Genomic DNA, 26,226 nt, shown 5'->3' with positions numbered 1-26,226 from the left:
TCACTGACAAACAGTGTTAGTCTTCCTGTTAAGTGTTGTGGAGTGTCTGCAGGCTTCAATTCTTCGAGGGATAGTGTTTTTAGTGAAGGTGACAAACCATAGTGTTCACAGTGCTCTTCGGGAAAACTAAAAAAGGACAGAGACTTATAAAATTTGTGGAAAAATTGATGGGAATGATTTTCGCTGAGAAACAGTGTTAATCTTCCTGTTAAGTGTTGTGGAGTGTCTGCAGGCTTCAATTCTTCGAGGGATAGTGTTTTTAGTGTAGGAGACAAACTATAGTGTTCACAGTGCTGTTCGGGAAAACTAAAAGAGGACAGAGACTTGTAAAATTTGTGAAAAAATTGATGGGAATGATTTTCACTGACAAACAGTGTTAGTCTTCCTGTTAATTGTTGTGGAGTGTCTGCAGGCTTCAATTCTTCGAGGGATAGTGTTTTTAGTGAAGGTGACAAACCATAGTGTTCACAGTGCTCTTCGGGAAAACTAAAAAAGGACAGAGACTTATAAAATTTGTGGAAAAATTGATGGGAATGATTTTCGCTGAGAAACAGTGTTAATCTTCCTGTTAAGTATTGTGGAGTGTCTGCAGGCTTCAATTCTTCGAGGGATAGTGTTTTTAGTGTAGGAGACAAACTATAGTGTTCACAGTGCTGTTCGGGAAAACTAAAAGAGGACAGAGACTTGTAAAATTTGTGAAAAAATTGATGGGAATGATTTTCACTGACAAACAGTGTTAGTCTTCCTGTTAAGTGTTGTGGAGTGTCTGCAGGCTTCAATTCTTCGAGGGATAGTGTTTTTAGTGAAGGTGACAAACCATAGTGTTCACAGTGCTCTTCGGGAAAACTAAAAAAGGACAGAGACTTATAAAATTTGTGGAAAAATTGATGGGAATGATTTTCGCTGAGAAACAGTGTTAATCTTCCTGTTAAGTGTTGTGGAGTGTTTGCAGGCTTCAATTCTTCGAGGGATAGTGTTTTTAGTGTAGGAGACAAACTATAGTGTTCACAGTGCTGTTCGGGAAAACTAAAAGAGGACAGAGACTTGTAAAATTTGTGAAAAAATTGATGGGAATGATTTTCACTGACAAACAGTGTTAGTCTTCCTGTTAAGTGTTGTGGAGTGTCTGCAGGCTTCAATTCTTCGAGGGATAGTGTTTTTAGTGAAGGTGACAAACCATAGTGTTCACAGTGCTCTTCGGGAAAACTAAAAAAGGACAGAGACTTATAAAATTTGTGGAAAAATTGATGGGAATGATTTTCGCTGAGAAACAGTGTTAATCTTCCTGTTAAGTGTTGTGGAGTGTCTGCAGGCTTCAATTCTTCGAGGGAGAGTGTTTTTAGTGTAGGAGACAAACTATAGTGTTCACAGTGCTCTTCGGGAAAACTAAAAGAGGACAGAGACTTGTAAAATTTGTGAAAAAATTGATGGGAATGATTTTCACTGACAAACAGTGTTAGTCTTCCTGTTAATTGTTGTGGAGTGTCTGCAGGCTTCAATTCTTCGAGGGATAGTGTTTTTAGTGAAGGTGACAAACCATAGTGTTCACAGTGCTCTTCGGGAAAACTAAAAAAGGACAGAGACTTATAAAATTTGTGGAAAAATTGATGGGAATGATTTTCGCTGAGAAACAGTGTTAATCTTCCTGTTAAGTGTTGTGGAGTGTCTGCAGGCTTCAGTTCTTCGAGGGATAGTGTTCTTAGTGAAGGAGACGAACTATAGTGTTCACAGTGCTATTCGGGAAAACTAAAAGAGGACAGAGACTTGTAAAATTTGTGAAAAAATTGATGGGAATGATTTTCACTGACAAACAGTGTTAGTCTTCCTGTTAAGTGTTGTGGAGTGTCTGCAGGCTTCAATTCTTCGAGGGATAGTGTTTTTAGTGAAGGTGACAAACCATAGTGTTCACAGTGCTCTTCGGGAAAACTAAAAAAGGACAGAGACTTATAAAATTTGTGGAAAAATTGATGGGAATGATTTTCGCTGAGAAACAGTGTTAATCTTCCTGTTAAGTGTTGTGGAGTGTCTGCAGGCTTCAATTCTTCGAGGGATAGTGTTTTTAGTGTAGGAGACAAACTATAGTGTTCACAGTGCTGTTCGGGAAAACTAAAAGAGGACAGAGACTTGTAAAATTTGTGAAAAAATTGATGGGAATGATTTTCACTGACAAACAGTGTTAGTCTTCCTGTTAATTGTTGTGGAGTGTCTGCAGGCTTCAATTCTTCGAGGGATAGTGTTTTTAGTGAAGGTGACAAACCATAGTGTTCACAGTGCTCTTCGGGAAAACTAAAAAAGGACAGAGACTTATAAAATTTGTGGAAAAATTGATGGGAATGATTTTCGCTGAGAAACAGTGTTAATCTTCCTGTTAAGTATTGTGGAGTGTCTGCAGGCTTCAATTCTTCGAGGGATAGTGTTTTTAGTGTAGGAGACAAACTATAGTGTTCACAGTGCTGTTCGGGAAAACTAAAAGAGGACAGAGACTTGTAAAATTTGTGAAAAAATTGATGGGAATGATTTTCACTGACAAACAGTGTTAGTCTTCCTGTTAAGTGTTGTGGAGTGTCTGCAGGCTTCAATTCTTCGAGGGATAGTGTTTTTAGTGAAGGTGACAAACCATAGTGTTCACAGTGCTCTTCGGGAAAACTAAAAAAGGACAGAGACTTATAAAATTTGTGGAAAAATTGATGGGAATGATTTTCGCTGAGAAACAGTGTTAATCTTCCTGTTAAGTGTTGTGGAGTGTTTGCAGGCTTCAATTCTTCGAGGGATAGTGTTTTTAGTGTAGGAGACAAACTATAGTGTTCACAGTGCTGTTCGGGAAAACTAAAAGAGGACAGAGACTTGTAAAATTTGTGAAAAAATTGATGGGAATGATTTTCACTGACAAACAGTGTTAGTCTTCCTGTTAATTGTTGTGAAGTGTCTGCAGGCTTCAATTCTTCGAGGGATAGTGTTTTTAGTGAAGGTGACAAACCATAGTGTTCACAGTGCTGTTCGGGAAAACTAAAAAAGGACAGAGACTTGTAAAATTTGTGAAAAAATTGATGGGAATGATTTTCACTGTGAAACAGTGTTAATCTTCCTGCTAAGTGTTGTGGAGTGTCTGCAGGCTTCAGTTCTTCGAGGGATAGTGTTCTTAGTGAAGGTGAAAAACTATAGTGTTCACAGTGCTGTTCGGGAAAACTAAAAGAGGACTGAGACTTGTAAAATTTGTGAAAAAATTGATGGGAATGATTTTCACTGACAAACAGTGTTAGTCTTCCTGTTAATTGTTGTGGAGTGTCTGCAGGCATCAATTCTTCGAGGAATAGTGTTCTTAGTGAAGGTGAAAGACTATAGTGTTCACAGTGCTGTTCCGGAAAACTAAAAGAGGACAGAGACTTGTAAAATTTGTAAAAAAATTGATGGGAATGATTTTCACTGACAAACAGTGTTAGTCTTCCTGTTAATTGTTGTGGAGTGTCTGCAGGCTTCAGTTCTTCGAGGGATAGTGTATTTAGTGTAGGAGACAAACAATAGTGTTCACAGTGCTGTTCGGGAAAACTAAAAGGGGACAGAGACTTGTAAAATTTGTGAAAAAATTGATGGGAATGATTTTCACTGTGAAACAGTGTTAATCTTCCTGCTAAGTGTTGTGGAGTGTCTGCAGGCTTCAGTTCTTCGAGGGATAGTGTTCTTAGTGAAGGTGAAAAACTATAGTGTTCAAAGTGCTGTTCGGGAAAACTAAAAGAGGACAGAGACTTGTAAAATTTGTGAAAAAATTGATGGGAATGATTTTCACTGAGAAACAGTGTTAATCTTCCTGTTAAGTGTTGTGGAGTGTCTGCAGGCTTCAATTCTTCGAGGGATAGTGCTTTTTGTGAAAGGGACAAACCATAGTGTTCACAGTGCTGTTCGGGAAAACTAAAAGAGGACAGAGACTTATAAAATTTGTGGAAAAATTGATGGGAATGGTTTTCACTGAAAAACAGTGTTAATCTTCCTGTTAAGTGTTGTGGAGTGTCTACAGGCATCAATTCTTCCAGAAGTAGTGTCTTTCGTGAAGGAGACCAACCATGATGTTCACAATGCTGTTGTGAAGAGATGGAAGTGGACAGATGGATGTAAACTTTGAGGAAAACTCTGGGTGAGTTACTTTTATTACAAAATTGTGTGGATTTTTTTCTTTTTTGGTATTATGGAAAACATGTGGTTATACAATTGTGCCAGGAGATGTGTTCTTTGTGATTGTGAGAAACCATGGTATTCACAGCGCAGCTGTAGAAAGTGAATGTGGACAAAGGTTTATAAAATTTGTATATATTATTTTTGCTAAAAAATACTGCCAACTTTTTTTAATGGTGTCGTGGTATACAAGTAGCTATTAATTTTGCACTTTCCTGTTTCTCTCACATATTCTTAGAAAAAATGTTTAAAAGGAAGAAATATAACTATCGTAATTTCCGTTAATTTGGATGGGCGGATATTCATTAAAAAACCTGTTGTGAAAGTTAAATTAGCTCTTAAGTTGAAGGTCGCAATGTTCCCTGTCTGTGTGTTCTAGTTTGTATAAAAGATTAAATAATGTTTCCTAGTTTGTTGACATTTTTCTTAGATAAAGGATACTAAAATATTGGCTAATTAAATCGTGTAAACGTTTTTGTGCACCTGGATCATCTTGGCCAATTTTTGTTATTTCAAGTATAATATAAGACTCCTAGTAGTTATACTGAAGCTTTGGTCTAACCACTTTTTATTTAAAAAAAAATATTTAGATTTCGATATTTGTCAGAACACTTTTTCTATCCTGCTTATAGATAAAGCTTGGTAGTGGACGTGACTGTACAGACAACCGTATTCATGTTAATTAGAAATTTTTGTATGCTAATACTGTCACGTATGAATGTTACGTAGTTACCCAAAATTCTTTTCTTCCCTTACTTGAGCGCACAAGTAATTATCCTCGCTAGTCCTCCCAAAAATTGGTTAATCTTAACTGCTCTATATCTGATTATTACTCCTTGCAAATTGGTATCATTTTTTATATTAATTTAAATTAAAAGTAGTCACTGTGGTTCTGTATAGTCTCATTTGAATAGACAGTTTCTTTACAGTTATTATATCAGTTATTTCCTTAAAAAAATAAAAAAAAATAAAATTTAATCTCGCTGTCTGTTAGATCAAATGCACTACTAATTTAATTCTGTGTGCATGTAACAGGTTACATAAGAATACAAACAACTTTCATTTACTTGAATCCCTGGGAATGATCAAAGTGCAAGTTTCCAGTATTAAACAAGTTCACGCTTGTAAACAATTTATACAATTTTAAAACTAATTCTCTCGGCTAATAGGTTTCAACTAACAGCTACACAAACACACCCACATACACACGGGAAACGAAGTTAAGTAATTATTTCTGTGCTGATTTGAAATGACTTGTGTACAGTTTTGCACGATGGAATCAGAATGCATAATGAATCGAATGAAATTTATGTTCATTTGGAGTCAGTTGCAGTTACCTTTATAAATGATTACGTGTTACAGATAATCGAATATTACATGATAATTGGACCGACGAGACTGGCCCACAATTTCGTTACAAACATTTAAAGGGCTCGCCGTCCCCAGAAAATATAAACAAATTTTCTATACAAAATCTGAATACTTTTGAACGCCACACCTCGTGCTCGAATTCGGCGTTGTCGCAGATTTTATTTCTTCCCCATTCCAATTAATTAACGGAGCAAATTTAACGTGCTCGACAAATGCAATAAACGGGAGTGTATAAATTATTAGTCTATTTGTATACACGGCACAATAATTATACTGCGGATCCATAATATTTGCATGGCGATCATAGGAAATAATTAATTAGAGACACTTGTGAATGCTTCTTCATAACGATGAATATTAACATATTCGATATTTTAGGCCACCACATTGTGAAAAGAATTTCTTATTATTTATTAGTGGAATTCAGTTTTAAATTCCTGGGTGGCTTAGATTATTTGGATAATTAATACCGTTGTTAGTATTATTAATTTAGAATAAATAGTGATTTAATGAGAATCATGAATTTGCCTTGTAAATAAGGAGTCCAGTGAAAGTACAGTCAAAGAATGGTTTCAAGGACATCTGTAGGTGTCATTTAATATATTTCGAGGCAATACTCGAAATCCCAAGAGATAAATATCGTATGAAGTGTCATTAAATGAAGTATCAATTATGTTAATATTCCTTCAATATAAGCTAGACCCCATATAGCACAGAGACGTCTTCAAAACGTCTTCAAAACGTCTTAAAGACATCCAGTAAAATTCTGAAAATATCCAAAAGACGTCTTTGAGACGTCCAAAGACGTCTTAAAGGCGTCCAAATTACGTCTACAAGACAGACATCCAGAAAAAATAGATTTCTAAAAGCGTGCGTTTTTAAGACCTCCAAATTATACTGTAAAACCTACAGACATTAAATGGACATAAAGTAGACGTCTTCAGGACGTCGTGTGCCATCTGGGATTGCTCTAATTACCCCTAATATCCACGCTGACCACGAAAACAAGGCAATTGCCGCGACGCTTGCTTCGTACCTCGACCACGTGACATGTGAAGGCACGCAGGAACGTCCAGATCGTACCATTTCCATAATTCTCGTCGGCCATTGGCGCTGAATAAATAATCCCCAGAGCGTAATATAAATAGTCGTGCTAGCCAGTTGCTGCTCGCTTAGTTTTTCGCCGCCTGCATTATGAATGGAAATTCTCGTTCGAGTTTAATCTGGGTTATCCCTGCTGAAAAAATAGCTGCGATAACGAGCGCATCAGCGGGCCCGCGTAATTGTCGCCGCGATACAGTTGCCCTCACGCGGTCGAGCGAGGAGCTTTTTCCCCAGACGTGTCCCTGTTTCCCGTACTTCAAGGCCGATACGGAGAACAGGTCCGATTTCCCTCCCAGCTAATGTAACGTGTCCCCGCCCCAGCTGGCGCCTCGAGCAGCGCGAAATTGCGGGACGCCAGCGGGCGACCCTTCACGAGTCGACACTCGTCTCGTGCTTCAAGGGGAAGGAGGTGGGGGGACAGTGTTCGCGTTCATCTTCGCACGAACGGACTAATTGTTGCTTTCAACGCCTAACCCGGTTCTCGGAATTGGGGCTTATGGCTGCGGCTGGAAGGCTAAACGATCTGGGGTACTTGTCCATATTTCTGTGCCTGAGGCTGATTCTGTAGCTTTGGGTAGAAGTCATTTGGGAAAATAGAATTTTTGTGCGTAAGCTGGGAACTGTATTTTTTTGTTTAGGGTTATATGTCACAATGTGAGATTGAACAAAAGTGTAGTATTAGCGATAGTGAGTGGTGGTAGTGAGTAAAGAGAAAGAGAGGCTGAAAATGATAATTCCTTGGTCGATGTAATGATGTAAGTGATAATGTTTGATGAAATATTTAGCTTTTAATGAAAATTCTTTTTTTAAAAATGATTTCAATTCGAAGGTATACGAAATAGGCACGGGCACAGAAATATAGATTGGTAGCCCATGTCATGTCTTCGAGAAAGATTCACTAATTCGAGTTTAGGAGCTTTATTGAGGTCTAAAAGAGAGAGTATTAAGGGAATTTTTTCTTATTGCCTTTAATTGTGAATTGAAACTAGAAGGACAGTACAATGATGGTACTGTAATGTGTGTATGTTATTATCGTATATAAAGACCTAAAGAGTCTTTGATTGGGAAGATTGTGATGTTGGATCATGAGGTAGGTGAATTATTTCAATAATACTGTAGTTAGATTTGTGCTAGAGTTGAAAATTATAATAATGGTGTATAAGATTGTGAATTGGCCCTTGTTTGTTTAATTGGTACCACTGCTACTATGGAACTTGTGTTACATACTAGAGATTTAGCTGTCAACTGTAGTGCCTCATAATAATAGCATTTGTGCTCAAAATTGGGCTAAAATCCTTAGGACTTTAAACTGGTAGACTCACTGAACACTAATCAAGAGTCACTCTTACCAAAACAATTTTCTGTCACTAGAAATATCCTAGTAGCCGAGCATGTCTCAATACCTGATCACCAACACTAATTGTATTTAATTTAAACTTGAATACTAGTGTGCCTAATGGAAAGCAACAAATGAAAGCACCCTAAAATACCCTAGAATACCCTAGAATACCCTAGAACTACAAATATTCAGCCACTATATCACAATTCAAGTATCGAGAGGTGCATTCCTCGGTTGTTCTCTTACTAGGACATTCTCAACATCTCAAGTATTCCGGTATAGGAGCAATTAGCTTACCTCAGTCACTGCTGTAAACTTGAACAAAGAAACCGTACCAATGTCCCTACTCTTGCTCGCCCAGTTGCATCAACTGACCACCAACAACAACAAAAATCCTAACTGCAAATCAACTTCCCTCAACAAGACGAGTCGATTCTCTCAGAATCCTCGTCCCAAATCTCCCATACCCTTCTTCGCCCATCCTCAACCTCAGCACCGTCCACAAAATCCCCTAATTAACGTTATCACGTCCCGCGGAGGAAAAACCATTCGGCGCTTAGGAAGTTCATCGCGGTGGGGATGATTGCAGGCTGCGTGTCCGACGTGTCCTCTGTTTTTACACAATAATCGCGTCTGGCCTTCCAGAAAGCTATGCGCGCAGAAACGGCAACGCACACGGTGCAGCCAGAATGAGCAGCCATGCAGGGACGGCGTCGTTCGCGGTAAAAAAGAAAACGTGGGGCTAGAGATGGGGAAGGGTGGGTGGGGCATGGTTGAACCGAGCGATATCAGAACTCATTGTTCGAGTTCGAGCTCTTTGTCTCTCTTCCGTTTCGAAATGTTCTGAGCTTGGGGAGAAGCGACGAGAAAGAGCGAGTATCCGACCTAGTCCCGCTGAAGGGCTTCCACGACGAACGCTCATTGTGCCACGGAGATCTTACATTAGCGATGAACTTTCATTTCGCCTCGCTTGACGTCTATGTCGTACAATACATAACGCCGACAACGGAACTGACTTTTTCTGACAAAACTGGGGGAAAGCATGAATCCCCGAGAGGCTTCGGTTTTGTGGAAATTGGGTTTGTTATTCGGGACTGTTGTATGAGAACCTGGTTGCCAGGCTTGACCCTACGCCTAGGGATGAGTGACGTCACATCCCCACCACTCTATATACATTTGTGACATTATTATATATCTTTGTATTACATTTTTTATTTATATATTTGGATAATGAATTTCATTGTCAATATTAAATTCACTGCAAGAACGAGAAACTGAATACTCAGTACATTTTAAATAGTCTCAAAGGTGAAGATGTAATGGATGACGGACACTTTCAAACATTTTCTTTAATCATCCATGACTCGAGAAATGACAAAATTGAGGGAAAGCATGAATCCCCGAGAGGCTTCGGTTTTGTGGAAATTGGGTTTTTTATTTGGGACTGTTGTATGAGAACCTAGTTGCCAGGCTTGACCCTACGCCTAGGGATGAGTGACGTCACATCCCCACCACTCTATATACATTCGTGACATTATTATATATGTTTGTGTTACATTTTTTATTTATATATTTGGATAATGAATTTCATTGTCAATATTAAATTCACTGTAAGAACGAAAAACTGAATACTCAGTAAATTTTAAATGGCCTCAAAGGTGAAGATGTAATGGATGACAGACACTTTCAAACATTTTCTTTAATCATCCACAACTCGAGGAATTAGATACGTAGGATATGTATTCATATAACAATTTTTAATTATTTTAGTCTGTAGATTCAGCTCCTAAAGTATTGACATATCTCTGAAACCCTATATAATGATGTTGCCATATGTATATAAATGCCGAATTTTAAACCTTCTTATGCTACTAACCTTTTCAAATTAAAAGTATCTCCTTTTTACATTCCCAAAAATTCGCAAACTTAATTTCCTCGAAAACAGAGCCTCCTCTAAACGTGATTGATGTCACATTCTTGCCCGTTTTTCGAGTCGGAGCTCATTCATCGTAATTTCTATTTCCCCGCGACATTTCCGCGAGCAGCGAGGGTTATTCGGACGTAGACGCTGATCCGTCTTGAAGAGGAAGAAGTTGAGGCGCTGTTCCTTGTTTCGGAACTCTTTCCCCAGGAGTTTCTCTACATTTCCGAAATCAAAGTCCCCCGAATTGCAGGCGTGGATATATTATTAAGTATTCAGCGAGTGGAGACAAATTACTGAAGGCTCTAGCGCAGAATTCGAAACTTTTCTCATGAAACAAGTTCGCACGAGACGTTTAACCGGCTGAGGGGGTGGACGGATTCTCAGCAGACTCTTAAGGAGCTTTGACGTTTTCGAACCTTAGTTATTACCTTGCCTTTGGTCGATGCATAATCTTAATCATGAATTAGATATGATCCTGAGAGCATTATATTTTGGCTCGTCTTTGTCGAGCGAATTTTTCCACTAAAATTAATTGCTGCTTGGTCAAAGAGTCGTGGATATACAGTGTTTTTGACATGGAAATGTGTAAAACTGAGGAGGTTCAGAATATTTAAGAAGTTTTAATGGACTGAAAAACGATCTTCGATTCTAAATCTTAGATTGTGCTGAAAATTTTCAAATTTTTAAATTTACAAAATTTCAGGTATTCGAATTTTCAAATATTCAAATTCTGAAGTATTCGAATGGTACATGTTTAAGCACAAAGGAATTAATAAAGCTAAAGAGGTTCAGAATATTTAAAAAGTTTTGGTGGACTGAAAATGTGAGAAATATAGGAAATTGAGAAAATTCAGCAAAATATGAAAAGCTAGGAAAATTGGAGAAGCTAAGATAGTGCTAGAGACAAAAAATTTGAGGGTTATAAAATCGAAAAATAAATTTAATGAACCTTCTGGAAAGTCAGGCAGTCCAGAGAATCTACTAGTAAAAAAAAAACGAAGGAAATTCCGAACACCTACTTCGAAACGTATGAAAATTCACAACAATAGTGGATCTTAAAAGACTAAAAAAAATTGAGAAAAACTTCAGTACCTACCTCAGAAAATTAGCATAATTTCGGGAAAGAGATAAAATAGAAAATGAACAAATTTACAGTAGTTAGAAAATTCTTGCAAAATTGCGAAATTTCAAACGAAATTACAATTTTTCAATTCAGGATAAAAGAATGCACATTTTCCAATGGATAACTGACCAACCTTTAGCGGCGATTGTTTCTATTGATTGAATCGTTCGAGGCGATCAAAGGGCCGAGATATATATTTCGAGCACTCGACATCGCTGACCAAGCGGTAATTTATTTTACACCAATTCTTTTAGACGCATATGAAAATTCATTATGCTATTAGTCAGTAATCGGATTTCCGAATTCTGCGCTTTGATCCGATTATGTAGCGATTATACAGTTTTTTTTAGCCTCCCCATCACGGTGGAAGATAAAAATTTTTATTCGTACCTGTGAAAAAAAATTGCCAGGAGTCGGCCATTTTCTTCGCGTTATCAATATTATAACAGTACTTCCGCGTGTTAGCGTTTGACTGAACGACTCTTTCGTATCTGAAGGAAAATTCAAGCCTCTAGCAATACGCTGGTTGTTTTCTAAAATAGGGGACCTCGTTTCATTAGTTTTAAGCATTTCTGTTATATTCCACTTTTGAGTTTGTTAAATCAAAAATTCAATTCATGGATTTTTAGGTTTTTCTGAACGAATAAGTGTTTCGCGAGTACTGATGTAATTAATTTATGTTGTAGATGAACTAGAATTTTATTGTCCAGTTTGAACTGTATAATTTTGCTTATTTTGGGAAATGAGAAAGGAGGCGAATATTTCGAACATATTCTTACTTTTTCTACTCAGAAATAGTCTCTACAAAATTAGAAATTTATGTGATCTGCACTTGTTATAGACTCACTACTCGTTACTAGCTTGCAGAGCATAAAGGTGGGTCTACGCTACATATTCTATAACTTTTCAGAAAATAGAAAAGAAACATAACATGTAGCGTAGACCCATTCATGAAATCGGGGCATTTATTGGCTCTTGCTCATCTTGAATGCAAAACTCGCAGAAAATGGGATATTAATTTCGAAGGGGTGGGAAAAATAGAAACGAGCTTATATCGGGTAATACTGCAGAATTTCTGAAATTCTCCAGAAGTAATGTCCCACTAGGGCGATTGAAATCTTCAGGCATTTCTCTCCTGTCGTAAAATTTGCATATATCGATTGATGAGCGAAGGAACACAGTTCCTCGAAAGGAATCTTCCATAATCGTTGCACTCGCACGTCCCATTAGCGCGTGCAACGCGATGCATCACTTGGGGTCGAACACGAGAGGCTAGGTTAGCACGCGCTCGCAATTTCTTACGTCAAGCAGGCTTTGTTGAATCCCAGACTTCCCACGTGTAATCCAGACCTCCGTTCAGATTGCATAAAAGCTAGATCTCCTTGCGTTACAGTTTTCCTCAGAGTTTCCTCTCGGCGAGAAAACGCTGAAAGTCTCATAATCGGAGAGCCCCAGAGTTGCTAATCGGTTCTCTTCGAAAGATGGCTCTGGTTAAGGGAAATGCCCCAGTAGCCAACCATGGTTCGATACGTGGACACTAGTAGCGATTTTATTTAATTTTAAGCTTAAATTCTAATATAAAGTTTGGCACTAGGAAATACTACTATTAAAAAACAAAGAATATTATCGTGAAGTAATATGTTCAAGTACTGAGACACAGTTTAAGTATCGAGATATATGCAGTTTTTGGTTGTCCACTTACTGGGACATGTTTGATTTTTTAAGTGTTCAGGTATTGAGACATTTAGATGTTCACGAATTTCTCCAAGATAAATTCCAACTTTCTCTAAGTATTTTTAAATTGTCCACTTACTGAGACGTTTGAGAGTCTTAAGCATCCAAGTATTGAGACATTTACGTACTCACGAATGTTTCCAAAACATATTTCAGTTTTCTCTAAGTATTTTTAAGTTGTGCACTTATTGAGACATTTATGATCTTAAATGTGCAGGTATTGAGACATTTAGACATTCACGAATTTTTTCAATATATATTACAACTTTCTCTAAGTATTTTTGTGGTGTCCACTTATTGAGACGTTTGACATCTTAAATGACCAGGTATCGAGACATTAACATATTCACGAATTAGTGAAACGTATTGGGACATTTACCTTTAAGTGTAATAATTCGTAGGCAGTTGCTGGCTAAACTGTTTTATCGCGAGCACTGCGCACGCGAGTAAATAGCCGAGGAATTGTAAGAGAGAAATGCGTGTCATAATGATACCTTGATCTCCACATCCGCTGAGGTTTGTTCCAGGTGATGGTATCTCGTTGAAATGATATAAACGATGCGGCATTCTTTTCTTAATTGGAGGATAGCGTTATTATAGTATTGAGTGGGAAGTTTCTGGTATTGTATGCAAAGCCAAAGTTTTTATGATTCGAGATATTCTGCTTTTCAGGCACTCTGAAATATCAAATACTCAAATTTTCAGTTTTTTTTTGTACTCTTAAATATAGATATAAATTGTTGAATATATAGATTTTCGAATTTTCAAGTTTTCAAGTTCTCTAATATTCAGATTTTTAAATATTCAAATTCTGAAACATTTAAATTTTCAAATATTTGAATTCTTCAATATTTGAATTTTCAAATATTTGAATTCTTCAATATTTGAATTTTCAAATATTTGAATTCTTCAATATTTGAATTTTCAAATATTTGAATTCTTCAATATTTGAATTTTCAAATCTGGGAATTCTTCAGTCTTTGAATTTTTAAATCTGGGAATTCTGAAATGTTCGAATTTTCAAATATTCGAATTCTTAGTATCCAAGGATATTCAAATTTTTAAATATCTGAATTCTCAAATATTAAAATTTCTAAATGCTCAGATTAACAAATTTTCAAACTTCTAAGTATTATAATTTTCAAATTTTTTAAATTTCAAATATTGTAGTATTCAAATTTTGAGTTTGTCCTATATTCTTATTTAAAAATTTTCAAGCCTTTATGAAGTCAGCCACGAAATAAGGATCCCAAGAGATCAAGTATTTTTAATCAATTTCCACTTTCTTGTCCACGGGCTTCGGTATCGGAATCTGGATCACCTATATTATTCTCTAATTGTGATCAATTGACACAGAGCACTCTGTTCTTCTACCACTCCACTAACCCCACAAAATCGAACATTACCTCACGATCCTCTCTGGGGGCTAATCAACTGTAAGTACGCCATGCCACAGTCATAATCACTCACAGAGGATATCGATTCACCTGACAGCACATCAGAATTAGTTCCTCACGCCCTTAACAAATTCTACGTAACAAAATTTGATTGACCTCCTCTACATGCCTGGTCCTGAAAGTAACAAATTATGCCTGATTTCGTATCGCATTTATTGCACAGAAAAAAATAGTTACACAGATCTTGCAGATGATCTTTTGGTCATAGAGGTCCTACAGAAGTCTACCCTGCTTCTTAATGAGGCATAAATTGGACATAAATTTCGCTAGTCTTTAAGATGTACGTTGTTGAATGTTTTTAAGTCGTCCAAATTATGTTGCAAGACTTTCAGGCATAGAGTGGACATAAAGTAGACGTTTTCAAGATGTCTGTTGCTATCTAGGGTCCTGATGTGTTCGAATGTTACGAATATTCTGGGGGATCCACTCGAGCAGTGTCGCGGCGAATGGAAAGCCTCGGAATTCGGTCGTTGATTCCCGTGGCGAGGCCATCCTGGCCTTGAAAACGATATAATTGGAATTTCAAGAACGGTGAAAGTCGACCAATCCCGCACTTCCTGGAAGATACGGGCTCCCGACGCTTCCTTCCAACAGGTGACCGCGAATTATTAAAATGTCATCGTGTAACCTGATCTCGGTGAGAGGAGTTTTAAAAGAACTCCGAGGCGATAAGTAACGCCACTCTTTATGTCAAGGTGACTGACTTCAAAGTGGGATGTTACTCCTAAATGGGAATATTGGGGAGCTTCTGGAAAAAGTAGACTATTTATGAAGGCGGGGAAAGGCGAAAATTTGCAGAATTTAGGAGACCTGGAAAGACAGGGAATTTAGGAAAACTGAAATATTTGTGAAGCTTAGGAAAGCGTGCAAGTGATGAAAATATAGAGAAGGTGGGAAACTGAAAAAATGTAAGGAACGCGAGATATTGGGAAAATTAGGAGGACTGAGGAAATTTCGAAAAATCGGAGGATCTAGAAACTTTTAAAAATTCGGGAGACTGAAAAACTCATAAAAAAAAGAAATGAAAAATTGAGGAAATATGGAACACTAACAAGTTTAAGAAAATTAAAAAAGTTCAGAAAATTTAGGAAAGTCTCTGTAAAAAATAGAAAAATTTAGGAAACTCAAAAAATTAAATTAAACACTCTCCCATTTATTTCTTTTTTATGATAAAAATTGATTATCCCTTTCATACAATTTTGATATGTTTAATTGCATATTATCCTCCATCACATATACAGAACTTTCATCCTCGAACTTTCCTTCAGCCACAAAGTAGGAACTATTACTATGCACAACAAACACCTGCATCCTGTAACCTAATGAAAGAACTTCGTAGCGTGCTAGACATTACGCAAATCGGAAGTGTTGCTTATGAAGAAAAAAGTTGGTATACTTGCTGTGTAAGCAAGTTTAAGTACACGTGATTTCATTCGATGGTGATATCTTGCTACTCAGTGATTGACACCAATTTTTTATCCCACTTTCATCAGGCTATCATTACTGGCAATTACATAGCAGTACGATTCAAAGAGTGTCAGAATCCATTCATTGATCTCATGACTTATGTAAATATTATTTTTGTTAGCGAGTAACACTACTTGGCATTGCGAAAATTTTTTGGTCATTGATGAGGTAGTTGAACGAGTGATCAGGCACTTCACTAAATAATAAAATAGCGTTACTTGAACTTTGAACTTGAACTCAAATTGATCACACAACAAGTTTAGATATTTCGTTATATCATTTATAGGAGTAATCTTGATTTTCAAGTATGACAATTTAGATGTATTTAGACACCACAGACAAATATTTTTAGCGAGCTGTAAAATCCATAATTTTGAAAATGTTGAAAAATACTCTAAGATACTTTTAAGCATCACTGAAGACTGCAACATATCCAAATTTGTGTAACGCCTGAGACATCACTCCCAAAAGTATCCCATTTCACGTGAAATAACCCCAGTTTGAGGATTTTATTAGCCACTACTGTATATCCCAATTTCACAAATACATTCCCAAATTTATAAATCTCTGAATTTTTCGATAACAAAGGTTTCTAAACTCTCAGAAGGAATGCCACAGAATAAAAGCTCGAAAGAGAAATCTAGAGAGTGGGAGATTGAGTGTATACACTGGCTGCAGCGTTCCTCTGTGCCATACACGAAAGTATCGTTACTGGAATATCCATAAAAGAGCGCGAAATGATTTCATTATGGAACAGCGTACAGCAGTTTCATTCTTTCCCCGCAATAACGTATTCACCGTTTACAGCGTAGAACAGTAAAGCGACTTTCAGCTGGAACAGCGTCGTCGAAGCCTCTTAAAAGTGTGCGTGGTGGTGGTTCACGGAAGTGCAGCGATTTTCCCAATTTTACCAGGGTAAACGCACTCTATTAAGGTTTCTTTCTTTGGGGGAAACCCCTCTGCTTATATAGAATACCGTGGCCACGTGTACGGCTAACCGAGAAATCGTATCGGGACGCCTTCCGTCGAGAAGCCCAGAGTGCCAGTATTTCCTATTCTTCGAGCTGTTTCTTTCAAACTGTGCCAGAAATCGAGAAATTTCACGCTTTCACGATACTCGACGACCTGGTCAGGATTTTGGAAGCAGACATTTCGTCTGTCGCACTTTCCTTCACATGTTTTGGGTCTAGTTTCTGTTTATCTGATTATGAATGATATATAGAGTGTTTCGTTTAATTGGATTTTAAAAAGTTTCTTCTTTTTTATTAGCAGTTTCAACTTCTGTACGGAGGTTATTCTGGAAGTCCAGATACGTACAGTACTGATCATAAGTATTGGAGCAGTGTTACTGTTAGTGTAGTTAAAGTTAAGTATATTCCATCGTTTTGAGTTGGAGCAAACACCTTCTATGATTGATAGTAATTGGGAGTTGTAGAGTGAATTATTTTTATATTGTATTTTAATCTCTGGAGAGGCTCCAGAGAGAATGCAGAAATCAGTAGTTCTCTGAATAACAGCAAATAAATCTTTGACGAGGGATGGCAATGACTCCTAAGCCGAATCTTTTTGCTCTACTTAGAAATCTGATGTTTTTATTAGCCACTCATAATGTCTCCACAGTCTGGTTCACCAGAATCCGCAGAGTCACTCTGTTGCAATCGATCGTTTTTCTAGTTTCAACTTTCAACAGTGGAATACTTCTGATTCTAAGTTTCTTTTTATTGCTACTTCGAGTTTTAGGCTATGGCTGAGGGCTATTACGTTTTGCTAGTGAGATTCTAATTGCAAGATTTATGGGGGACGTTAGGACCCATTGATGACCTACATATCTGAAGTAAATTAGAGATTGATTTGAGCAAAAAGATTGAAGTATGCTAACCCAGACCTAACCCTGACCTCTTGGTGGCCTAAATATCTGAAGTTAGTTAAAACCAAAGCGAGTGTAAACGATTGAATATAGACGAAAGAATAAGTAAATATACAGGATAATATATAGGTAAAATACAATAGACAGATAAAAAAAGAAATGAAATACAAAATTCAATGTTAAATGTAGTAATTATTGCACAGGGTTAATCCAAATCTAACATAGAGCTATTGATTGAATAACTCTAGCTCAAACCTAACCCTGACTCAACACTGATGGTCTAAATTTCTGAAGCTAGTAAAAGACAAGATAGGGGTAAAAGATTGCGAACAGATAAAGCAATAAGTATAAATATTGGATAATGCATAGCCAAAATACAAAATGCAGTTAAAATATTAGACAGAGAAAATATGAAAAAAACAAGAAGTAAAATACAAAATTGAATTTTAAGTGCATCAGTTACAATACAGTACTAACTCAGACCTAACTTATTGTCAGATATATTGTTGGCCTAAATCTCTGAACTCGATGCACGACAAAATGAGTCTCAGGATAGGTAAAAATAAAAAATACAAACAAAATATAGAATACAAAATGCATAAAGGCTCAGAAACAAAATACAAAATTGAATCTTAAATGTATCAAAATCACCATAACAGTGTCCAGGTCTGTATCAGATTCCATTCCCACCACACACTCGATTCCTAGTGTATCCGCTTCAAAGGCCCTCGTTACCTCGCAGGATATTAGACGGAAAGGAAAGTAAGAAAGCAAGAGGCGATTCGTTAGGCGAATGAACTCGTTCGACGCTCGCGGCGCGACACCACGAATTATGTCTTCCTCTTTCAGGTATGCTTTATACGCTGGAGATCTTATTTGCGAGAAGAACAGGAGGCCATTTAGTTGCAGCCGCACGTGCACCGTTACCTGCCAGTATCCGCCGCTTGTGCGTGTGAATAAATTAGCTTCATTGTCCCGATTCGTTGGGAAGTAATATCATCGCGCCGCGTGGCTTCTCGCGATCTCTTTTTACCGCTGTTCGTAAAACGATCCGCGGCAGAACTCGAGGAATAACGATCCTGTTGCGTGGCTGACATTCGCGGCTTACGTTTTTTTAGGGGATTCGCGGAGCTGGGCACGTGGAGAAGCTGAAGTGCGGGGTTGCAGAACAGTACAAGTCCAAAACCACGTTTTATTTTTTTATTTGTGTGGAGAACCTGCAGACTAGTCACATCACAGTCGATTTCGGTAGTTTTTGGATGTATTATGGTCGACGAGATTTTGAACAAACTTTTCTTATACATCTAATGGGCTGTCGGCCTTAGTTCTAAGTTATAAGCGAAAATATGTTTGATACTGTGCGGGTCTAAATTGAGCCAGTGGACAAGTACAAAAAATATTCAAAAGTATAAATAAAAATGCAATATAAAAATAGAGGGAAGGAAGATGAGGTTTTGTGGATAATAATGACGCTTATAGAAAATGAATAAAAAGCATTTTTCTCGAAACTCGAATTTCTAGAGTTTGCCCTTATTACCTTAGGAGGCGACAGTGTCGCCCTCTGTGCAGCCTAATGGTGGTGCTAGGCGGGGAAGCTCCTCCCAAAAACAATTTACGCAATCTAATTGGTCAAAACTGCAGTAGGGCATAAATAACTGCAAATGAAAACCTGCATATCTTTTGATAGAATCATTCGTCTCTGATATGTCCCTCGTCTTAAACTTCTCATTCTCATAAAACATAAGAAACTTCAAAAATTTTGAAAAAATGTTATCAGTGTACGTAGATTCTGGTAGATATGTGATTTCTCTCCTCCCTAGACACAGAATTAACTCTGCTAACCATGGATCAAGTTCACTTGCTTTTTATATGAATTAATAAACTTTAGTCCTGTGATCCAGATTTAGTTTTGAGGTTATTTCAAAATGGCTGCTTTTGCACTTGGACAGTTCTGCAGCCTTCTAAAGGCAACTATGTAGCACGTACACAGTCTATGTAACTGAATAAGGTTTATGGCTAAAAAAAAGCTTATCTCATTGATCGCGAACAGTTTCGATATTCAAGATATCATCAGTGTTACTTGAGTACGCGGATACTCTGCGTTCCTGTATCCGATCGGTTCTTCCTTCACGAAAGTGAAAGGATACCGAGACCTGGTTCCTTGTATCTCTTCGTGAAAGCGAAGTGTATACACACGTCGCAAGACACTGTAACATTTCGAAGAGCTGTTAAGTATCTTAATATTATTGGATTCTAATGGCTCAATTTTATGGCTGCAAAGAGATTCTTCTCCATATTTCTAGATACTTATATTTCCTACTGTTTTAGAAAGTCTGAGAAATACGAAGTTCCATAAACGACGGTACAAAGGTTCAGTTCTCTGATTGATTTCGATACTTTCAATTTACCTACTTCTTAATACATAAAAAGTGGGACATCTAAATAGCAGCACACTGAACAGCACGAATCGATATTTCATGGCTCATTCATTTTACATTTGAAACAGGCTTTAGTTACCCTAGGAAGGCGAATGGTTTTCAGTGAACGTGCGAGACGAATGTGGGATTATTTTGATACATAATAGAGTTTCTATTACGAACTATTTTTAAGGAAGAATTCTTCATAAAAATGTAGTTTTATAGTAATTTAAAAATTCCTCAAGTCTAGCATTCATTCTTACACTGATCCATTCCACTTGGCTACTGGCTAATGTCCACTTATGCTGCCAACGGAACAACTCTGTACACAGTTCTAGTAACACAGGAAAAATGGGCATGCAAATGGCATATCAGTATTTTATTTAGTATAACTTTTGATAAAAGTTAGATGTAAAGAGATTATACAGGGTGTTCCTTTTATCTTGCACATCCTAGTATCTTAAAAATATTATGATTGGACTCCTTTTTCTCTGAAAGTCGCCCTTTTCCGACTTTTGAAGGTCATCGCCACTTTTTGTGCAGATTAACATGTATTTTTCACGATACATTTATATTGTTAATATTAAATTCACTTTTATACTTCAAACATTGGTTTAATACTTTCATGACATACTTAGCCATATAACACAGAGATGTCTGTGAGATGCCTTAAAGACTAAAGTCACTAAAACTTAAAATTACTGTACCCCTAAAAATGTCCGCAAGACGTCTTTGAAACGACCTAAGCTTCAGATCAGTATATGTCTTCAGGATGTCTTAAATGACATCCCAATTAAAATCTCGCTCCACTTGCATTTCACCACCTTCAGCGTATCTGCTAACCCTACAAATCCAACTGACCCTAATAATGATCCTCAGGCCAGCAGCAGTTGCACAGCCTCGTTTGTCGATTTTTCTGATATCGACGCCTCTCTGAAGAGACTGGCAGTCGCTGCTCGATAACGTCGAAATTAATGATGACCGAAGGAAATCAATCTCGCGGGCAGCATTCGGCGCGCTCGAATTTCACGTCAACTACTCCCAAATATTGATGGTTAATAACGTCGGTAGATGCCGTTTAATGGAAGGCTCAAAGTTGATCGAGAATTCGTTTCCCACCTGTTCACTGTATCTTTCTCCCTTCGCCTCTCGTTTAGCGTTCATTACTCCCATACGTTCAAATATTACACATTGATGTCAGTATAATCTGATTATCCGTGTGCGCGCCGATCGATCGCGTATTTTACTCGTTAATAACGCCGCGTTTATGCGAGTGCGATTTTTGTTTCCCTCGTTCCGACGGCGAATATTGTTCCATATCATTCAGCTCGGGATGATTTCCCGTGGACTCGAGCGATATCATCGACGACCTGCAACTGTACCACTAATTTATTCAAACGAATGTACACTCACGCTCATAAGTGTTAGGACACTTGCCATACTTGCGTTTAACAAGGAGAGGACACAGTGGTAGGTTTCTGATGAATCTTGAGCAGGAAAAAGTTGATAAGGGAGCCTAGAAATAAACATGACCATTTGGGTTTTTGACTCTGTAACTTCTGAGCTTCATAGAAATTTTAAGAAGGTCTGAGTCAATGTTATCAATCTTTTTAAATGTATGTCAGTTTTTACTTTTGTCCCTATCCCTAGGAACGAAAGTAACATGAGATAATTTGAGGTAGGAACGATGGTAACATCCTATTTAAGTTTTCAAATTAAATTCAGTAATGGGAACAATATTTCTGAAAGGTATTTCAACTTACTTTAAAAGTAAAAGTAAGTATAAATATTAACATAAAGTTACTATAGATTTTTAGGAAACCACCCCACAATCTGCTTTTCTTTTACGAGTGTGAAACATTCTGTAACGATGCGCAAAAAATAGTAATGCAATATGCGCATCATGCAACATATTGCATTTTTCACGTAACAGTTGCCTGTACTGTCACTTTGTTCTTGAAACACGTACCTCAGACGTTAAGACCCACAGTTGTTGCATTATTCATAGCGCATTGAAAAATGAGTGGAAGTTACACAAAAAGAATTTCTGTGTGGAGCACATGTCGTGCTGGTGGAAATTAAAAATTTGACCATAGCAGGTGACAAAGACAGCTTTGGTGGTAGCCTGGACGAACTGGTTTTGTATTTCGTTGGAATGCACACTACACTGCACGCAACAACGAGGCTACGTTATTTAGGACAATTTATCCCTTAACGAAGTAAGCGAATTCTTAGCACAGAGAAACGTAGGTATTAAATTGCATCACTGAACTCGTGTTGCTGCGAAACTGAATATATTTTCTCGTGAAGGTCCCTGAAGGATCCTCCAACGCCTCCAAATTTGGGTCGTTCCTCCATGCTGTGTCCTACATTCTTAAAGAATGTATTTTTACTAAAAAACAGATTCTGTTCCTCTCCTACCACTCAGTTCATTAATAAAGAAGTAAATTCCCTCATCGAAAGCAGGACATCTACCGATTCCTTTTTCACCAAATTTGGCCACTGTGCATTATTTCGTCCATCTGCACTTAACGTGGAAAACTGTTGTTTACAGAATAATGAAACCTTCCAAGAGTAGCAAAGGGAATCTGTGGGCGTTTGTTGCACGCTCACCCTGCAGAATGGAGGGACTCGTAGGCGTAGCCGATTATGATAGCGGCGTCGATGCGCTTTCAGCGGGATTCATGTAAATTTCAGCAAGATTTTCGCCCGAATATTTCGTTCGCGGCGCATGACGCGCTGCCAGCGCGAGAAAATCCGCTCTTCCCTGCCGGATAATTCGTTGATGGCTAATGGCCATCCAACCGAGGCGGTGCACGTGCAATGCGAATTTAATTCTGTGTACCCTGGAATATTGCCGTGGCCGACGAGAAAGCGATCGTGCACGGTCGCTTCTGCAAGGCCGATCGAAAGAGTGCCAACTTGGCATACAACCGGTCTTTCCCCTGTTAAAAGAGCGTGTAGTAAAAACCTGTGTGGAAAGCGATTCGGTACACTGGACGAGGCTTCTGTCGACGCTTCTGAGCTACCGTCGAATCCTTACAGCGAGCTCGTGGGAAGATCGTGAGGATTAGCGAAGCCAGTGGTTTGGGTAGCCAGGAGATGTTAATGATAGTCAGTATTCTTCTATAGACATGGATACAGCGTTGTCACGCTGGATAGTGTACCCACGTTTTCTACGATTTAGTCTGTTATTTTACCTGTATTTTGTAGGTGAAACTAATTGAATGGAAAAATTAGCCACTTTTGGATGGTCTGAAAACTGTATTTAGACCCTAGGGCTAAGGTGTATTGTTACACGGAAAATAAGTGGACTTACTAGGACCTCATAATTTCAGTATCAGGACATACAGTTCTAGGTTGCTCCCTCACTAGGACATCTGACATCTTAAACGTTTGGGTATTGAGACATTCACCTTAGTAACAAAAAATTGAACAGCTATGGAGACTGCTGGTCTAGTTTAGCTCCATTAGCACACTCAGCATTAAGACTATAATAAAGCTCAGCATTCCTCCACAAAAAATTAGACTCCATTTCCACCAAAAGTGACTATATCCTCCTGTCCCCATACTCTAAAAACCCAAATACTTTAAAAAACAGCAAATTTACTATTAAAGATAGCATTTACCTTATCTGAGGACTTAATTTCTAAAGAGTGGGAATTCACGTCCCTCGACCTCACGAATCCTCACTTTGCAAGGCAACACCTTCCACGATGGACGAGTTCTGCGGAGGCCAAGGAAATTTCGTTTTCCGACTCCGCTTGGCACGGCGCAAATCCGTTCACGACGCATCTTAGGATTAGCGAAATCCTCTTGGGCGTTGCTTCGGCAGCGGCAAAGACCAGGTTGCCTGCGATCAAAATTTTACTGGTTGTCGTCACGTTCGTGGGCTCTTTTAATGTCTTACCTGCAGTATTAATTTTCGATTTCGTGTGCACGCGAGGCGACTTGTCAGCGCAGACGATATTAGATAAGCGATGGACGAACAGTCGCGTAGGTAGTAGCGCTCCTTTCACTTGCGTGTGTCCATCGAGCATTCTTCTCTGCTTTCCATCTGGCTGAAGGTTTGACGATATAGTTCCTCGATTCTATACCATGATATAGTATATCCTTATGTTAAAATTCTTGGAAGAGGTGATGTTATACCAGTGCTAGAGGTAGTCAGAGTTCAAATTTGGGGTTAGTGATCGTTACTGCAAAAAAAAGCATCAATTCCCCTCGGACCATTGAATTCAACCCTATCAGACATATGAATTCATACATGAATTGTGAAAAATCATTCACAGTTGGGATGTGTCCAGGTGAAATTGTTCACTGTGCATTATATCCACGGTTCCAGCCCAGGTCTATGTGGTAGCCATGTGTTCACCTGCTCCTGACTTTTGCATATACAGATTGGTTAATTGATTTCGCACCTCGGAGGTGAAATAGGCTTGGCTCTATTAGCGAGGGGGCTAAGCCGAGAATTGTCTAGGAATTATTGTGTAGTATCAGAGGGTCGCCACTTTTTCACACTTTCCCTCAGAAATTATACTCTAACAAGGCAGAGGCATGAATGGGGAAATGGGAAAAGATATCTCGAGAACGAAAGCTCATTATGAGAAAATTCATCAGGGTTTTTCATTGCTGCTCTGGTACTACATGTTACACCTAGCCTCATTTCAAAAGCGATTTCCTCATCCGTGGCTCCCCCTTGCGAGACTACAGTGGTAGAAATTCATGTAAGTGTTTACTCTTACTTGAATTTTGTGTACACAAAGCTAACCTTTGATTCCTCAATTTAGGAAGTGATTCCAAACTTTTGATCGATAGTGTATGTACTAATACTGTCCCATGAGAAGTCTGAAGAAGCATTATCTTTAACGTCTTCCAGGAGACTTCTCATAAGATAAATTGGTAACTTCAGATAAAAATATCTCGAGAACGAAGGCTCAGTATGACAAAATCCATCAGGGCTTTTAACCACTGGTCTTATACTAGAACTTGCACCCAGCCTTATTTCAAAAGCGATTTCCCCCTCCGCGCCTCCCCCTTGTGAGCTGAGCATTTTACCAAACAGCCCTCTTGTGATGATCAATAAAATCAGCTGCGCGCAAATAGAAACGTATACCGAGGACGATAACCAAAGCGATAGCTCGGGTGGAGGTGGTGCCTCTCGGTGTCGGGACGCATTGCCAAAAGCAGAGACAGTCTCGGTTATGACGGTCGTAAAGTCTAAATTACAGGTGCATACCGGTGGAAGCTCTGCCATTTTGCATCCTACGAGCCCGTTATTCTCTGGCTCTGCGTCGTTGTAATCTTCGTACGACCTTGCGCGGAAAAACGGTTGCTCCAGCGAGCACATAGGAGGGTTCGGGGGGATGGTCTATCTTTTCGTCGCTCGAAATTAGTCCACGGAACGGTGCATAATTAATAGAGGAGAGAAACAGAAGCGGATGGCTGCTTGACAGTCCGCGGGGGAAACGATAGACGTTTCTATCGGTGGCTGTGTTAGGTGCTTCGCCGCGAGACGCTCGTTGCGATACGAGCGCGCAACGGCTGTAAAATTCCTGAAAGACCGTTTCAACGACATTCTGCCCTCCCTTGGGATTCTTTTCGTAATTCTACTCTCGTCCGTCTGCACCTCTATCGCGCCGATTTGCGTTTCGCTCCTTGCTCCTCTTCGAGTGACGTCTCCTCGTTGATCCACGACTACGCGAATATGCTTACTAGGGCTGTGTGCAGACCCGAAATTATGGGTACATGAGAGTCTCGGCTCGGGTGGGGCACTGATCGGGAGTCCGAGAGTTTCTGAATTTCGGTTGCCTGAATCTGAAGTGGAGCCAAGCGGTGGTTATGGGTCTAGGAACTTCGTACCAACATAAATTACTCTACTTTTTCTGGTATTCATTTTGTTCTCGTGGCTGTCGTAATGTTGCCAGCAACATTCTTTGCTTCGAAATCTTTGGAGTATATGAAATTTATAAACTTTCGAGTCCCGACTCGACCCAAAATCTGGAATACCCTTACACCCCTACTCCTTTCACTTCCACTAATGCAATTTCTAGAGAAAATTTGGAAAATTTTAACCGTAATTAGTGTTTGGAATTTAGCAAAAATAAAGTATGTTCACTCCTGATTTACTAGAAAGAGAAAGCATGAATTGTTTCTTTTCTTTCTGGTCTAGTCTACTTTTAGAGTCCTTTAGACTCGTCTTGCCGCCAATGCCCGCACCACATGCGGACAGAAGAAGTCCTCTGGAAAGCCTTGCCCC

The 26,226-nt window shown here is 38.6% G+C and overlaps 1 protein-coding gene across 1 annotated transcript in view; it reads left to right on the top strand.

Annotated features, from left to right (window-relative positions):
• Qin (tudor domain-containing protein qin) overlaps positions 1 to 26,226 on the top strand; it is a 227,942-nt gene that overhangs the window by 61,333 nt on the left and 140,383 nt on the right. The window contains 1 exon segment of the mRNA XM_076381779.1: positions 18,699 to 18,706. Within this exon segment, the coding sequence (XP_076237894.1) occupies positions 18,699 to 18,706 (8 nt within the window).

Source organism: Calliopsis andreniformis, chromosome 7 (genome assembly GCF_051401765.1).
Source record: "Calliopsis andreniformis isolate RMS-2024a chromosome 7, iyCalAndr_principal, whole genome shotgun sequence".
Classification (NCBI taxonomy): Eukaryota; Metazoa; Arthropoda; class Insecta; order Hymenoptera; family Andrenidae; genus Calliopsis; species Calliopsis andreniformis.
The sequence above is the reverse complement of the archived record's forward strand: the minus strand, read 5'-3'. Positions and strand labels throughout refer to the sequence as shown.